Source organism: Hyperolius riggenbachi, chromosome 6, assembly GCF_040937935.1.
Source record: "Hyperolius riggenbachi isolate aHypRig1 chromosome 6, aHypRig1.pri, whole genome shotgun sequence".
In the NCBI taxonomy this organism is placed as follows: Eukaryota; Metazoa; Chordata; class Amphibia; order Anura; family Hyperoliidae; genus Hyperolius; species Hyperolius riggenbachi.
Window position 1 is genome coordinate 359,068,639 of NC_090651.1, and position 17,962 is coordinate 359,086,600.

The 17,962-nt window shown below is 48.3% G+C and overlaps 1 protein-coding gene across 1 annotated transcript in view; it reads right to left on the bottom strand.

Annotated features, from left to right (window-relative positions):
- The window catches only part of LOC137523004 (indolethylamine N-methyltransferase-like), a 38,350-nt gene extending 21,200 nt beyond the window's left edge, over positions 1–17,150 (bottom strand). Inside the window, exons 1-2 of the mRNA XM_068243178.1 lie at positions 16,943–17,150; positions 141–348 (exon numbers count right to left, since the gene is read on the bottom strand). Coding sequence (XP_068099279.1) covers positions 141–348; positions 16,943–17,087 — 353 coding nt within the window. The 5' untranslated portion in view covers positions 17,088–17,150. The remainder of the gene's footprint in view (positions 1–140; positions 349–16,942) is intronic.
- Positions 17,151–17,962: the final 812 nt, after the last annotated feature.

Consider the following 17,962-nt stretch of genomic DNA (forward strand, 5'->3'; position numbering starts at 1 on the left):
AGGATAATAAAAAAAAGAGTGCAATTTTTGTTACGGAGTCTCTTTAAAGGCTGTTTTTTTACTGAGTTAGCGATCATGCAAAAAGGCAGGAACCATGTAAGTTTTTGTCAGAATGCAAAGGCCATTCTATGACCACTCACCCCTTTCCTTCTACTTCAACAACATGGCTGGCTGCGTGTTCCCAGTTGAAAGCTCCAGGGCAATCATTCTTCCATTTAATTATCTCCTCGACGCACTTGTCATTGGTCCTCATCACAATGAGCTCTTGGAAGAATTCAGAGGCAGTATAGAGATTAAGAATTGTTGGGCTAGCGCTGATGTCAATCAATATTTTTCCAGCCATGTGTCCTGCAGGAGGGTAAACCAGACATGCCAGTATAAAGAAAAACAGAATCTGATGGCTATTATTATTATTATTTATTGTATTTATAAAGCGCCAACATATTACGCAGCGCTATTGCTTTAATATTGTAACTAGTGTAACTAATAGGCACAGCACAGGTTAGATTGACTTAAAGTAAAGAGAAAAAGAAAAAGCAAGTGAAGATTTTAGGCGCACAAAGTATACAATGAGTAAAGGGTAACTTTTAATTATAATTTAAGATCATCTTTCAGATACGAGTCTAGGGATGCTTATTTGAATTTTACGGAAATAAAATTCCCGCATTTGGCATTTCCAATCGGAAATCGGATTTCTGCGGGAATACCGCATTACCGCAACTCGGTTATTTTAGCCCAATTACAGAACTCGGAATCATTAGTGCAATCAGAGAATAAAAAGTCAACTCAGAAGTATTTGGCCAATAAGAGAATGCAAAAAATTACCAAAAAAAAAAAGACTCCTTGGAAATTGGAAATCAGAATCAGAAAATGGAAATTGGAAAATGGAAAACGATATCATAGTTGGTTATAAAAACAGGAATTTTCTGACTAAAGTGATGTCAACAAAAATTGCTGCAGGGTAATCCCCCTGCCTCCGGGGGCCACACTAAAGTGGCCAAACGAGTGTTTTTAATGAATGGTGGGATCAGGGAATTCCCTCCTCTGCTCCCCTGGACTCTTGATCCATGTAAAAAATCTTTCCCTCTGTAATTCTAGTGTGGCCTCTGGGGACCGGGGATTACCCTGCCGCCATCTTGTTTACATCACTGTGTGCCAAAAATGTTTGTTTTGGAAGCCAATTTTCCATGTTTCCAGGCAATGAAATACAAATTACAACAGCTGTCTAAGGCCATTCAGTGCCAGCATCCTCTGAAGAGTTCCCGCGCACCCGCCAATCCCGCCAAACTCCCGTCACTGAATAGCCATAAATAACCTCAAAACGTGAAAATTGGCTTTTGAAACAATTTTTTGGGCACACAGTGCTGGCGGCAGGACAAGTGGCCATTTTTGTGTTCTGATTTGAATGCAGAACTCGGAACGTTTCAAATTCTCTTTTAGCTTTGAAGTAATACTACATTCAGAGCTATAGCCAATCACAGGCCCTTAGCTGTGTAAACTAGAATTTTCTGCAAAACTTTCCACAAGATGGATGCCAGGGACTCTGCAATCTGCTTTGTCTTGGCTAAAAATCCCAAATTTGGCTTCCAAGAATATTCTGCAAAACATTTCCACAAGATGGATTCCGGAGACTCTGGTGCCCGAAGGCCACTACAAAATTACACAGGGACTCAGTGGCGGCTCCAGGAAATTTTTTTAGGGGGTGCTATGCAGGTGCTGGACCAATTTCCGGGGGAGCTGACGACCTGCGGCGCGCGAAGCGCGCCGCGCCAAAAATGGGTGTGGCCACAACCTGCGGCGCGCGAAGCGCGCCGCGGCGAAAAAATGGGCGTGGTCATGACCGGATGAGGGCGGGGCTAACTGTAATTTAAAGTGAACCCAGGGTGAGAGTGATATGGTGGCTGCCATATTTATTTCCTTTTAAACAATACTAGTTGCCTGGCAGCCCTGCTGATCTATTTGGCTGTAGTAGTGAACTGAATTACACCAGAAACAAGCCATGCAGCTAATCTTGTCAGTTCTGACAATATTGTCAGAAACCCCTGACCTGCTGCATGCTTGTTCAGGGTCTATGGTTGAAAGAATAAGAGGCAGAGGACCAGCACGGCAGCCAGGCAACTGGTATTGCTTAAAGGGAGATAAATATGGCAGCCTCAATATTATTCTCACCTCGGGTTCCCTTTAAAAGTGCAACGCAAAGACAGAGGGCCCAAGTTTTGGTGACCCTTTTCCCAGAAAATTCACATAATTGTGCAGGTTTTCTCAAGAAAATACACGTAATGTGAGCAGATTTTAACAAAAAACACGTCCAATGACCCCAATATGCACAATCGTTATCAGATATGGCCCCAATATGCACAATCGTTATCAGATATGGCCCCAATATGCACAATCGTTATCAGATATGGCCCCAATATGCACAATCGTTATCAGATATAGCCCCAATATGCACAATCGGTAGCAGATATGACCCCAATATGCACAATCGTTAGCAGATATGACCCCAATATGCACAATCGTTATCAGATATGGCCCCAATATGCACAATCGTTATCAGATATGGCCCCAATATGCACAATCGGTAGCAGATATGGTCCCAATATGCACAATCGGTAGCAGATATGGTCCCAATATGCACAATCGGTAGCAGATATGGTCCCAATATGCACAATCGGTGGCAGATATGGTCCCAATATGCACAATCGGTGGCAGATATGGTCCCAATATGCACAATCGGTGGCAGATATGGTCCCAATATGCACAATCGGTGGCAGATATGGTCCCAATATGCACAATCGGTGGCAGATATGGTCCCAATATGCACAATCGGTGGCAGATATGGTCCCAATATGCACAATCGGTGGCAGATATGGTCCCAATATGCACAATCGGTGGCAGATATGGTCCCAATATGCACAATCGGTGGCAGATATGGTCCCAATATGCACAATCGGTGGCAGATATGGTCCCAATATGCACAATCGGTGGCAGATATGGTCCCAATATGCACAATCGGTGGCAGATATGGTCCCAATATGCACAATCGGTAGCAGATATGGCCCCAATATGCACAATCGGTAGCAGATATGACCCCAATATGCACAATCGGTAGCAGATATGACCCCAATATGCACAATCGGTAGCAGATATGACCCCAATATGCACAATCGGTAGCAGATATGACCCCAATATGCACAATCGGTAGCAGATATGACCCCAATATGCACAATCGGTAGCAGATATGACCCCAATATGCACAATCGGTAGCAGATATGACCCCAATATGCACAATCGGTAGCAGATATGACCCCAATATGCACAATCGGTAGCAGAAATGACCCCAATATGCACAATCGGTAGCAGAAATGACCCCAATATGCACAATCGGTAGCAGAAATGACCCCAATATGCACAATCGGTAGCAGAAATGACCCCAACATGCACAATCGGTAGCAGATATCGCCCCAATATGCACAATCCGTAGCAGATATGACCCCAATATGCACAATCCGTAGCAGATATGACCCCAATATGCACAATCCGTGGCAGATATGACCCCAATATGCACAATCCGTGGCAGATATGACCCCAATATGCACAATCCGTGGCAGATATGACCCCAATATGCACAATCCGTGGCAGATATGACCCCAATATGCACAATCCGTAGCAGATATGACCCCAATATGCACAATCCGCATCACCTGAAAAAGAAAAGAAAAACCCATTTACTCACCTACAGCCAGAAGACCTTCTTTCCCGACCTCCCGTCCCGAGTCCCGACCTCATTGTGGCGCGCAGCGCCCGCGCGCCCACGATCCTCTTCCTTCCCGACGTCACGACGAGACTTCCTGCCTGCATGCAGAGAGCAGGGCTACGGGAAAATGGCCGCCCGAAGTCTGCAGAACAGGGCTCCGGGCGGCCATCTTACCGTAGCCCTGCCTGCTGCTCCGTGCTGCCGGTGTGTGAACTGACTTGGCGTCTTTTAGACGCCTGAAGTCAGTTCACTCCAGGGGGTGCTTTGGGGGTGCTTGGACAATTCTAGGGGGTGCTCGAGCACCCCCAAGCACCCCCCTGGCGCCGCCACTGACAGGGAGTGATTTTTCACATGCATCGGAGGTCCAGGCCCCTGGACCCCCAATGCATGTAAAAAATCACTCCCTGTGTGATTTTACAGTGACCTCCGGACACCAGAGTCTCTGGAATCCATCTTGTGGATTTTTTTGCAGAAAATTCTTGTTTGGGAAGCCAAATTTGGGATTTTTAGCCAAGACAAAGCAGATTGCAGAGGCTGTTTAAGGGCCATTCAGAACCAGAAGTTCATGGGGATCGGTGGGTGCGCAGGGACCTCCTCAGAGTATATTTGGGTGAGATCACTTCTGAGGGTACTGGCATGAGATTACCTAAAAGTTAGTGTTTTTTTGGTTGATTTAGAATATTAAAGGACTTTATTTTGTTGCTGAGTTTTTATTTACATTTAACTGTTCATGCAAATGGTTAAGAGGGGTTCTGTGTACCCCTATATTCATTTCCCCTGGAGAGGGGGGGGGGCATCTGGGGGTTACCTTCTTAAAGTGGAGTCCCATATGCCACCATGAATCCCTCAGGTGTCATCAGCCCTCACCTTCTCCTCGGCACCGAAGGTGGGGAAGAGCCCTTTATCTATGGATTGGACGAGGGGTCTGGGGGAGAGGGGGAGGCTTGGCTGGGTTGCATTGAGGGGAAACCAACCACATGAAGCAGGTGGAAAACACAATCCTGTCTCCCCTCTGGTACCTCAGGTGTAGCTGCGTGAGAGTCAGTCACACTCTTTAGAAATGGCTGGTACTGCAGGTGGCAAGGCCACAACACAACAAGGTTGAAGAGGTGCCCAGGATAGATAAAACTTTGTTAAAAGTAAAATAAAAAGGAGAAAATGGAGATGGCTTATTGTATGTAGCCAAAAGTCATGGAGACGCTCCATGTTTTTGACTACATACAATTGCCACTTTTACTGACCTGAGGAAGTGAGCTTGTACCCACATAAAACGCATTGCCTGTGCTTTAAAAAAAATTCTACTTCACTATTTTCACTGGTGTCATCTGAGAGGTTAGCCATCTCTATTTTCTCATTTTTATTTTGCTTTTAACAAAGTGTAACATTCACGGAAGCAGCGGCTGCGGGCACGCAGGGTGTCTCCGCAGCCGCCTCGCTTCCCTGCTCTGGGACTTCGCCTGTTCCTCTGGCGTCTAGTACGCCGAGAACATGGCTGTCCGTTGCTCATAGGGTCGCTGTATCGTGCTGGGCGCGCGCGGAGACAGGACCTCTATGCGGAGAGGAGACTCACGGCGCTCCGGATTGGCTAATTGGTAGGGGGCGTGGCCGTGGGGTCTCCTCTGCTTCATAAGCCTTCAGTCTTCACTCACAACCTGTCTGCTGTTGCGAATACTTACGTGTTAGCGCTCAGACCTTAGATAGTATCCGGTGTGCTTTGATCTGGGAGGAAACTAGGGATTTCACACAAGACTAGGATTATTTATATTACTGTATATTTGATACTCTGTGTATGACTCTGGCTATCCTCTGACCCTGCTCTTGCTAGCTGATTCTGTACTTCTGCCCATCTGACTCTGTTGCTGAACCCTGCCTGATATCTGACTACTCTCTTGCCTGTCGATTTTGTACTGTACCTGCCCGCCTGTTACTGATCCTAGCCTGTCTGACCTTTCTACTCACCAGTGAGCACTGTCACTGGTGAGGTGCTCTTTGCTAGTACTCACCAGCTCCTCTGGTGAGATCTAGTCTACCTTTCTATTACTGTGTACTAATAGTACCCACCAGCTCCTCTGGTGAGGTCTAGTTAAACTATTCAGTTACTGTATACAAATAGTACCCACCAGCTCCTCTGGTGAGGTCTAGTTAAACTATTCAGTTACTGTATACAAATAGTACCCACCAGCTCCTCTGGTGAGGTCTAGTTAAACTATTCAGTTACTGTTGCACCAAGCACTATACACTTTGCTATTCTGATAGCTATACTTGCATTATTGGTGATACTGCAGATCACTACATAATCAGGTATAGCGTCTGTATTATCGGTGATTCTGCAGATCACACATAATCAGACGTCTGTGTTGCTACACCAATCGTTACAGAACAGCAGACCAAAAAATTATGAAGGCACTGCGCAATCTGGTTGAACTTTGGACCATGACCGTTAACGATCTCATCAAGATGGTTAACATACAGCAGACTCAGATAGACCAGCTGACTGAGACAGTTAACCGTCTTAAAGGTCCTAATGCACAAGTGTCCTCTCCTCCAGTTATTGAGCCCAGGATGCCCCCTCCCGAAAGATTCTCGGGGCATCGCTCTGATTTTCAAAATTTCAAGCATCGGTGCTTATCATATTTTGAGTTACGGCCAGTATCTTCAGGTACAGAGAGTCCAAGGGTTACATTTATAAAGACCTTATTAACTGGGGATTCCCAGTCTTGGGCCTACAGTCTTCCCAAGGGTAGTGAAGCTTTGGCCTCTGTTCAGGATTTTTTCAAAGCTATGGCAGTTATACATAGTGTTGGGCGAACATCTAGATGTTCGGGTTCGGGCCGAACAGGCCGAACATGGCCGCGATGTTCGGGTGTTCGACCCGAACTCCGAACATAATGGAAGTCAATGGGGACCCGAACTTTTGTGGTTTGTAAAGCCTCCTTACATGCTACATACCCCAAATTTACAGGGTATGTGCACCTTGGGAGTGGGTACAAGAGGAAAAAAAAATTAGCAAAAAGAGCTTATAGTTTTTGAGAAAATCGATTTTAAAGTTTCAAAGGGAAAACTGTCTTTTAAATGCGGGAAATGTCTGTTTTCTTTGCACAGGTAACATGTTTTTTGTCGGCATGCAGTCATAAATGTAATACATATAAGAGGTTCCAGGAAAAGGGAACGGTAACGCTAACCCAGCAGCAGCACACGTGATGGAACAGGAGGAGGCGCAGGAGGAGAAGGCCACGCTTTGTGAGACACAACAACCCCGGCCTTGCATGAGGGCAAGAAGCGTGCGGATAGCATGCTTTGTACCGCCATGCAGTCATAAATGTAATAAAGATAAGAGGTTCCATAAACAGGGACCGGCAACGCTAACCCAGCAGCAGCAGCAGCAGCAGACGTGATGGAACAGGAGGAGGCGCAGGAGGAGAAGGCCACGCTTTGTGAGACACAACAACCCAGGCCTTGCATGAGGGCAAGAAGCGTGCGGATAGCATGCTTTGTACCGCCATGCAGTCATAAATGTAATAAAGATAAGTGGTTCAATAAACAGGGACCACGCGTCAACGCTAACCCAGCAGCAGCAGACGTGATGGAACAGGAGCAGGCGCAGGAGGAGAAGGCCACGCTTTGTGAGACACAACAACCCAGGCCTTGCATGAGGGCAAGAAGCGTGCGGATAGCATGCTTTGTACCGCCATGCAGTCATAAATGTAATAAAGATAAGTGGTTCAATAAACAGGGACCACGCGGCAACGCTAACCCAGCAGCAGCAGACGTGATGGAACAGGAGCAGGCGCAGGAGGAGAAGGCCACGGTTTTTGAGACACAACAACCCAGGCCTTGCATGAGGACAAAAAGCGTGCGGATATAGCAGCAATGCTTTTTGCCGCCATGCAGTCATAAATGTAATACAGATGAGAGGTTCAATAAACAGGGACCGGAAACGCTACACCATCCCAGATGTTCATTGGTCATGTTACTTGGTTGGGGTCCTGGAGTGTTGCGTAGTCATTTCCAATCCAGGATTGATTCATTTTAATTTGAGTCAGACGGTCTGCATTTTCTGTAGAGAGGCGGATACGCCGATCTGTGACGATGCCTCCGGCAGCACTGAAACAGCGTTCCGACATAACGCTGGCTGCCGGGCAAGCCAGCACCTCTATTGCGTACATTGCCAGTTCGTGCCAGGTGTCTAGCTTCGATACCCAATAGTTGAAGGGTGCAGATGGATTGTTCGACACAGCTACGTCATCTGACATGTAGTCCTTGACCATCTTCTCCAGGCGATCGGTGTTGGAGGTGGATCTGCACGCTTGCTGTTCAGTGGGCTGCTGCTCCATGGGTGTCAGAAAATTTTCCCACTCCAAGGACACTGCCGATACCATTCCCTTTTGGGTACTAGCTGCGGCTTGCGTTGTTTGCTGCCCTCCTGGTCGTCCTGGGTTTGCGGAAGTCAGTCTGTCTGCGTACAACTGGCTAGAGGAGGGGGAGGATGTCAATCTCCTCTCTAAAGTCTCCACAAGGGCCTGCTGGTATTCTTCCATTTTGACCTGTCTGACTCTTTCTTCAAGCAGTTTTGGAACATTGTGTTTGTACTGTGGATCCAGAAGGGTATAAACCCAGTAATTGGTGTTGTCCAGAATGCGCACAATGCGTGGGTCACGTTCAATGCAGTCTAGCATGAATTGAGCCATGTGTGCCAGAGTCCTACCAGAATCCTCATCATCCTCTTGTGAGCGTTGTGATAGTTGTTGTGATGCATCATAGTCGTCACCTTCCTCCTGGTCTGCTTCTGCTGACCATTCGCGTTGAATTGTGGAAGTCCAACGTGCACCGCTCTGGCCCTCGTCAGTGGTGGCATGAAATTCCTGCTCCAACTCCAGCTGTTCCTCCTCCTCTTCTTCGTCATAGCTGCTGGGGCCAGCGTTCCCTGAGGCGGATGGCCTGATGTTGGTACCATCACGCTGATCGTTTTCTCCTTCAGATTCCCCCAGTTGCATCATGACAGCTGTTTCCTTGATTTTTAACATCGACCTCTTCAGTAAACACAGCAGTGGTATGGTAATGCTGACTGAAGAGTTGTCACTGCTCACAAGCAACGTGGATTGCTCAAAATTTTGGAGGACTTGGCAGAGGTCCAACATGTTGGCCCAATCGGATCCACAGAAGCTTGGCAGCTGGCCGGATGCGCCTCGGTACTGCGCCGTCATGTACTGGACCACTGCACTCTTCTGCTCGCAAAAGCGGGCTAGCATGTGCAGCGTAGAATTCCAGCGCGTAGGGACATCACACAGCAAGCGATGGTGGGGGAGATTGAAGCGCTCCTGCATCTTGGCGAGTGCCCCCGAAGCAGTACTGGAATTTCTACAATGTTTGGCCACTCTACGCACCTTCAACAGCAGATCGGCCACGCCTGGGTATGTCCTCAGGAACCGCTGAACTACTAGGTTCGGCTAGGGTCAGTACCTATTCAGTAAGGAGTTCAAGGCAAGACTTCCTAACACTGCAGGGTGGCCTCCTGAGCGCGTCCCAGTGGCTGCAGCTCTTGAGCGCTTTGAGTCCGACAGGAGAAAAGCGCTATATAAATGTTCAGATTATTATTTATTATTATTATCACGTGCGCCAGGCAAGGGATGTGTGTCAGCTTAGTCAACCTTAAAGCGCGAATGAGATTACTCCCATTATCACACACAACCATGCCCGGTTTCAGGTCCAGCGGTGCCAGCCACAAATCCGTCTGTTCCTTTATTCCCCTCCAAATTTCCTCCCCTGTGTGCTGCTTATCCCCAAGGCAGATTAGCTTCAGCAACGCTTGCTGACGCATGCCAACAGCTGTGCTGCACTGCTTCCACGATCCTACTGCTGCTGGGTTAGCGTTTCCGGATGAGGTACAGCTTTGAGATGCGTTGGAGGAGAAGGAGTCAGAGAGGTAGGTGCTGCTGTTGTTATCCAGTGGGAGGGACGGCGGTGCAGCTGTTTGTGGCGTGGGCAACACCCGTGCCGTAGCAGGTGAGGAATCGCTGCCAGGCTCCACAAGGTTCACCCAGTGCGCGGTAAGGGAGATGTATCGACCCTGGCCGAACGCACTCGTCCAGGTGTCAGTGGTGAGGTGAACCTTGCAGGCAACGGCATTCTTCAAGCTTCGGGTTATTTTGCTGACCACGTGCTCATGCAACTCAGGCACTGCAGAGCGCGCAAAGTGGTAGCGGCTGGGAACCACGTAACGTGGGATGGCCACTGACATCATGCCCTTGAAGCTGTTTGTCTCCACCACTCGATATGGCAGCATTTCGCAGGCCAGAAGCTTGGCTATGCTGGCTGTTACTGCCACGGCCCGGGGGTCATTTGCTGGCAATTTCCTCTTGCGCTCAAACATCTCCGACACAGACAACTGAACCGTAGCGCTGCACACGGAAGGGCTGTTGGTTGTTGTGTTTGATGAACACTGGGAGACCTCAAGAGCACTACTCCGGAAAGTGACTGTGTCAGCGTCGTCTGATGTTTGTGAATGTTGTGAACCACGCAATGGCTGGGCTACTGCTGCTGCTGAGGCGGGTCTGGTGGTGAGTCTGGTGAACCCAAGGGAGGCAGTGTTGTTTCTGGTACCCTGTCCTGACGCGTTTGCCCACAGAGTGGGATGTTTGGATAGCATGTGACGGCTCATGCTGGTGGTGGAGAGGTTGTTAATACTTTTCCCCCTGCTCAGGCGGGTCTTGCACACCTTGCAAATCGCCATGGTAACATCCTCAGTGCAGTCTTCAAAGAAAGCCCAGACTTTGGAGCTCCTGCCTCCTTGCTGGCGATTTCTGTTTGCTCCTCTTTTGCCTCTCACTTGAACTTCCACGCTTGTGGTGCCTGAAATTGCGCGCCGCCTACCTTGTGGCACAAGGCGAACTCGTGCAGCAGTGGGTTCTTCAACAGACTCATCTGTGCTGCTGCTACGACGGCGATGTTCTCGTTCACAAACAAAATCTGGGTCTCTGTCCACATTGTCCATACCCTCCTCTTCCATCTCCTCAAACTCGTCATATGTCATTGTGGGCCGCCGCCGTGGAGTAGAGCTCCCCACAACAACCTCTGCGCAGCACACTCCAACGTCGTCTTCCAGATCTTGTCGGCTGACCTCCTGCAATTGCAACCCCTCCTGCCCAAATTGCTCTGGGATTTGGGTTTCCGAGTCCTCCTCGGACTCGCCTTGTATTTCAGTGCGCGGTGCATTTCCCACAGTTAACGGTTGTGAATCCAGGCACAACATTTCTGGCTGTTCCTCCATTGACCTTTGAAAGGTGGAAGTTTGTTGGGCTGGGAATAGCTCCTGCGAATACCCCATTGTGTCCTGAGGTAATTCATCGGACTGGTTATCTGGCAGTTGTGTGCGTGGTGTCGCTGCCGGTTGTGTCAGCTTTGTGCCCACTGGCTCCTTGTAACTGGCTGAGGACTCGGACCTCGTGCGTGATGTGCTGGTGCTGCTTAACCCACTGCTGGACGCTTGAGAGGTCATCCAAGTAATTATCTGGTCCTGTTCTTTTGGATTTGTGAGGGTTGTTGTCCTGGACAACATGGGCGGTATTGAGTGGGTTTTCTTGGGTGCTCCCCTGTGGCCTGTACGTGAACCGTCAGGGGAAACACCTCTTCCCTTGCCCCTCCCTCTTTCACCGGATTTCTTCCTCATTTCACTTATCCTTACAGTACACGCTGACTGGCAGCAGTACAGTGGCAGTACAGAAATGCTATACAGTACCACTATTCCCAGCAGTGACACAGAGCACAATGCTATACAGTGACGGGTGAGCGGTGTACCACTATTCCCAGCAGCGACGCAGAGCACAATGCTATACAGTGGCGGGTGAGCGGTGTACTACTATTCCCAGCAGACACAGAACAGTAAACAGAATGCTATATAGTGTGGCTGAGCGAGCGGTGTACCACTATTCCCAGCAGACACAGAACAGTAAACAGAATGCTATATAGTGTGGCTGAGCGAGCGGTGTACCACTATTCCCAGCAGACACAGAACAGTGAACAGAATGCTATATAATGTGGCTGAGCGAGGTACACAGAGTGGCAGTAAACAGAATGCTATATAGTGTGGCTGAGCGAGCGGTGTACTACTATTCCCAGCAGACACAGAACAGTAAACAGAATGCTATATAGTGTGGCTGAGCGAGCGGTGTACCACTATTCCCAGCAGACACAGAACAGTAAACAGAATGCTATATAGTGTGGCTGAGCGAGCGGTGTACCACTATTCCCAGCAGACACAGAACAGTGAACAGAATGCTATATAATGTGGCTGAGCGAGGTACACAGAGTGGCAGTAAACAGAATGCTATATAGTGTGGCTGAGCGAGCGGTGTACTACTATTCCCAGCAGACACAGAACAGTAAACAGAATGCTATATAGTGTGGCTGAGCGAGCGGTGTACCACTATTCCCAGCAGACACAGAACAGTAAACAGAATGCTATATAGTGTGGCTGAGCGAGCGGTGTACCACTATTCCCAGCAGACACAGAACAGTAAACAGAATGCTATATAGTGTGGCTGAGCGAGCGGTGTACCACTATTCCCAGCAGACACAGAACAGTAAACAGAATGCTATATAGTGTGGCTGAGCGAGCGGTGTACCACTATTCCCAGCAGACACAGAACAGTGAACAGAATGCTATATAGTGTGGCTGAGCGAGCGGTGTACTACTATTCCCAGCAGACACAGAACAGTAAACAGAATGCTATATAGTGTGGCTGAGCGAGGTACACAGAGTGGCAGTAAACAGAATGCTATATAGTGTGGCTGAGCGAGCGGTGTACTACTGTTCCCAGCAGCGACACACAATGACTGGGGGGGACCCTGGCTAGCGTGGCTGGAGCGCGAACTACCCTGCCTGCCTACCCAAAGCTAAACCCACAGACAAATGGCGGAGATATGACGTGGTTCGGGTATTTATTTACCCGAACCACGTGACAGTTCGGCCAATCAGAGCGCGTTCGGGTCCGAACCACGTGACCCGTTCGGCCAATCACAGCGCTAGCCAGACGTTCGGGGAACGTTCGGCCATGCGCTCTTAGTTCGGCCATGTGGCCGAACGGTTTGGCCGAGCACCGTCAGGTGTTCGGCCGAACTCGAACATCACCCGAACAGGGTGATGTTCTGCAGAACCCGAACAGTGGCGAACACTGTTCGCCCAACACTAGTTATACATGACGATCCCGATTTGGCTACGACATCAGAGAGGAAACTTAAGACCCTCAGGCAGGGGCATAGCTCTGTAGAAACTACGCTGCTGAGTTTAGAAGGTGGGCAGTGTCAGCCAGATGGGGGCAGTATGCTCTTTTAGATTGTTTTTTGACGGGATTGTCTGATGCTGTAGCCGATTTAATGTTGGGTCACCCTGAGCCTAAGTCCTTGGATGAGGTTATATCCTTGGCAATCAAGATTGATCGGCGAGTTTGCTATCAAAAGCAGACTCGGGGTAAAGTCCCAGGGAGAATTGCTCCTGGTACTTTCTCACCTCCTTTTCCTTCCCCTCCTCCTATGGATGAGCCAATGCAGATTGGACAGGCCAAACTCACTGAGGTCGAAAAGAACAGGAGACGTGCTGAGAGACTCTGTCTTTATTGCGCAGAGAAAGGGCACATAGTGTCAAATTGTCCCAGAAAGGCGGAAAACTCTATCGCCTAGGTGTAGCTGGAGGTACTACCCTAGACGATCCAGTCTTACCTCTAAAAAGCAATCGTTTACTTCTCCCGTGTACTATTGCCTGGGAGGGTAAAGTCCATTCCATCCAGGCCTTTATAGACTCGGGTTCCGCAGTTAATGTGATGGCCTATGATTTTGCCGTTAAATTTGGTTTTCCTCTATTTCTGTGGGACGCCAGGTGGTGGTTACCGCAATGGACAATTCACCATTGCAGGGGAAACAACCACTCACTCAGACTCCTGTGTTAGTATGTCAGTTAGGAGTTTTGCATAAAGAACAGATACAGTTCCTGGTTCTCGAGATGTCCACCTCCACTGTAATTCTGGGTATGCCGTGGCTAAAGAAACACTCCCCCCAGATCGACTGGAGTTCCAGACAATTATTAAGTTGGTCCTCCTATTGTCGTCATCATTGTTTGGAGAAAGTCACTATAGCCGCTACCGAGATTCAAGAAGTCTTCTCAGTCCTCTGACACCTCTGATATTGAGACCTGGAGGGATTGGGCATCAGTTCTGAGCCCTTTTCAGCTGGAGGTTCCCGAAGGGAAACCAGATGGGGTTCTCTTTGTGCGACTCCAGTTTAGATTCAAGATTCTACATGCTTTTCATGCCCATAAGAATGCAGGTCACCCAGGGGTTGCCCGCACGCAGGAGTTGCTAGACAGATGTTTCTGGTGGCCCTCAATTGTTACCGACTGTAAGGAGTTTGTTGGAACCTGTTCTGTCTGTGCCAGGAGTAAGTCATCTAGACAAGCTCCTGTGGGTACACTACAGTCACTTCCGGTGCCTGAAGAGCCATGGACCCACTTGTCCATGGACTTTGTGGGTGAACTGCCTAGATAAGATGGGAAAACAGTCATATGGGTGGTAGTCGATAAGTTCAGCAAGATGGCCCATTTCGTTCCCTTGGACGGACTCCCCTCTGCACTGGAATTAGCGGAGCTCTTCATCCACCACATTTTCAGACTGCATGGTATTCCAGAGAATATGGTGTCAGATAGGGGAGTCCAGTTCGTTTCCAAGTTTTGGAGGGCCTTCTGTCATCATCTGGGTATGAATCTATCTTTTTCCTCCTGCTACCACCCACAGACTAACGGGCAGACCGAAAGGGTCAACCAGTCTTTAGAGCAGTTTCTTAGGTGCTACGTGGTTGTTGCCCAGATGGATTGGGTCAAATTTCTACCCTTCGTGGAATTTGCCCATAATAATTTAAAGTGTACCTCCTCAGGGTTCTCCCCGTTTCAGGTTGTGACGGGGAGATCACCGAAATTCTCTCCTCTGCCCGTGGTCTCATCTCCTTTCCCGGCCTTGGAAGAGTGGCAGGGAACTTTGAAGGAGATCTGGGGTATGGTCAAGAGAAATCTTAGGAAGGCCTTTGCGACCCAGAAAAAGCAAGCAGATAAGAGACAGTCTTTGGAGTGGGACTTTGCACCAGGTGATGTGGTTTGGATCTCTATTCGGCATCTGGCCTTAAAGCAGCCCTCTACAAAACTGGGTCCCAGATTCATAGGTCCGTACCCTGTATCCATAAAGCTCAATAATGTTACTTATGTTATTTCACTTCCACCCAGTATGAGAAGTGTTAAATCTTTCCACGTGTCCCTCTTGAAGCCTGCTGTACATGTGGATTCCTCCCCCACCCCCCCTGTAGTGATTGATGGGGAACCGGAGTACGAGATAGAGCAGATCACGGGTGGTGCATAACTCCATACAGTACCTGGTTCATTGGAGGGGGTATGGGCCAGAGGAGAGGTCTTGGGTGTCAGCTTCTCGCATGCATGCAGAAGAACTTAGGGAAGCATTTCATAAGTTGCATCCTGACAGACCAGGTGGACCGTGTCTGGAGTCCACGCCTAAAGGGGGGGTACTGTAACATTCACGGAAGCAGCGTCTGCGGGCACGCAGGGTGTCTCCGCAGCTGCCTCGCTTCCCTGCTCTGGGACTTCAGCAAAGACAAAATGACTGGGTCTCCACCTGGATTTTGCGGTAGAGCTGAGGGATCACTTTTCTTGCTGCTCTGGGACTTCGTCTGTTCCTTTGGCGTCTAGTACGCCGAGGACGGGGCTGTCCGATGCTCATAGGGTTGCTGTATCGCGCTGGCGCGCGCGGGGGCAGGACCTTTATGTGGGGAGGAGGCGCGTCAGCTGACCGGCCGGTCGGCTGACGTCAGAGGAGACTCACGGCGCTCCGGATTGGCTGATTGGTAGGGGGCACGGCTGTGGGGTCTTCTCTGCTTCATAAGCCTTCAGTCTTCACTTGCAACCTGTCTGCTGTTGCGAATACTTACGTGTTATCGCTCAGACCTTAGATAGTATCCGGTGTGCTTTGATCTGGGAGGAAACCAGGGATTTCACACAAGACTAGGATTATTTATATTACTGTATATTTGATATTCTGTGTATGACTCTGGCTATCCTCTGCCCCTGCTCTTGCTAGCTGATTCTGTACTTCTGCCCATCTGACTCTGTTGCTGAACCCTGCCTGATATCTTACTACTCTCTTTCCTGTCGGTTTTGTACTGTACCTGCCCGCCTGTTACTGATCCTAGCCTGTCTGACCTTTCTACTCACCAGTGAGCACTGTCACTGGTGAGGTGCTCTTTGCTAGTACTCACCAGCTCCTCTGGTGAGATCTAGTCTACCTTTCTATTACTGTGTACTAATAGTACCCACCAGCTCCTCTGATGAGGTCTAGTTAAACTATTCAGTTACTGTATACAAATAGTACCCACCAGCTCTTCTGGTGAGTTCTAGTTAAACTATTCAGTTACTGTATACAAATAGTACCCACCAGCTCCTCTGGTGAGGTCTAGTTAAACTATTCAGTTACTGTTGCACCAAGCACTATACTCTTTGCTGTTCTGATAGCTATACTTGCATTATTGGTGATACTGCAGGTCTAGTTAAACCATTCAGTTACTGTTGCACCAAGCACTATACACTTTGCTATTCTGATAGCTATACTTGCATTATTGGTGATACTGCAGATCACTACATAATCAGACGTCTGTGTTGCTACACCAATTGTTACCCAAAGTTTTATCTATCCTGGGCGCATTTTCAACCTTGTTGTGAAACCTTGTAACATGTAAAACTGCCTAAAAAATGCTGCAGTCAAATGTCCTATCATCATTCACATTACCAACAGCTTTAGCTCTTTTGTAAAAACAATTTTATTATTAGCTGAACAGCTGCATCTGTATGAAAACAGGGAAGGTCGAAACACTACTGTTTGAAAACGTGGATTCTTGTTACTGCAGTAACCACATAAGTTGGCTATTGAAATGGCCAACACATCAGTCCTTTTCCCCTGGTGCACAAAAACTTAACTCTTATTGCATCCTTGCTTAGACATTTGTTGAGGCAGATAGCAGTATATATAATTTTTTTCTATAGATTGCCAGACAAGATCTCTTCTCTGTCTAAGTTATATATTTCGTCAGCATTTCTACAATGTAGTAACATTTCTGTTTTGATATCATTAGTCTACCTACCCTTTTTAAATGCACTGTGAAGTTTCTCAATGGGACCTTTCATTGCGTCATCTTTAAATACAGGGTCTGGAGAAAAGTATGTTTCTAGCAATGGTCTGGTATCTGGCTGGTCTTTATGGTAATGCTTATAGGAGCTGCGGTCCATCTTGTATGTCAGGCAGAAGACTAGTCACAGCTTTACACTCCGTAGTTCTGGTGATAATGAGAAGGTCCTGGGGCCTCTTTTATACTCATAAGACTCATCAGCCGTTCTGAATAAATACCATAAGTACATTCTGTGTTCAGGATGTGATCATGGGATCTTGCCTGAAAGTATTCTAGTTTGATCATATGCTTTGACCCACTAAGTGTAGCTCTGCTTTTCTTAATTAAAAACCACCTTAGAGGGGGGCGTCGCCTGTAGGCAATGTGAGAACACGCGTCTCACACAGCTCCTGCAGTGATCCTGACTCTATTTGATCCTGACAGCGGTGGAATTGCTGGTAATAGCTAAATACCTCAGATTCAAGGAGAAGAAGTGTCCAGGCATCTTACTGGAGAGTTATAGCTTTCTCTGAGCCCACAATGACCCGTGTTAATCAGCAAGAAGATAAGGGCCCTGCTCTCCCACCGAGCAGTCAAGGTGGCGCTGATCCACAGGCTGCCCGAGCACACAGACAGGACATTAAGGCCTCTGCAGCAGTGGCAAAGCTGGAGAAATATGCACACAAGGAGCAAAGGTACAAGGGGGCGAGTGATGAAACTAGAGGAGCTGAGGGAGTGAATGTTAACACTGCAGAGAAAGAAGGCACAGGGCAGGCAAGGGATACGAGCTGGGACTCTGATACAAACATAGAGACGCCATGTGTGCAGTCACACCATGAGAATGAAAGCTGTCCTCAGCAACCTCCTGAACAGCCAGACCCATCTCTTGCTGAGATTTTAGCAGCAGTTCAGGCATGTAACTCTGCCATTGTTTCCCTCTCCCAACAGACAGGGGGGATTAAGGAAGATATATGTTTGCTGCGTCAAGACCTGTCT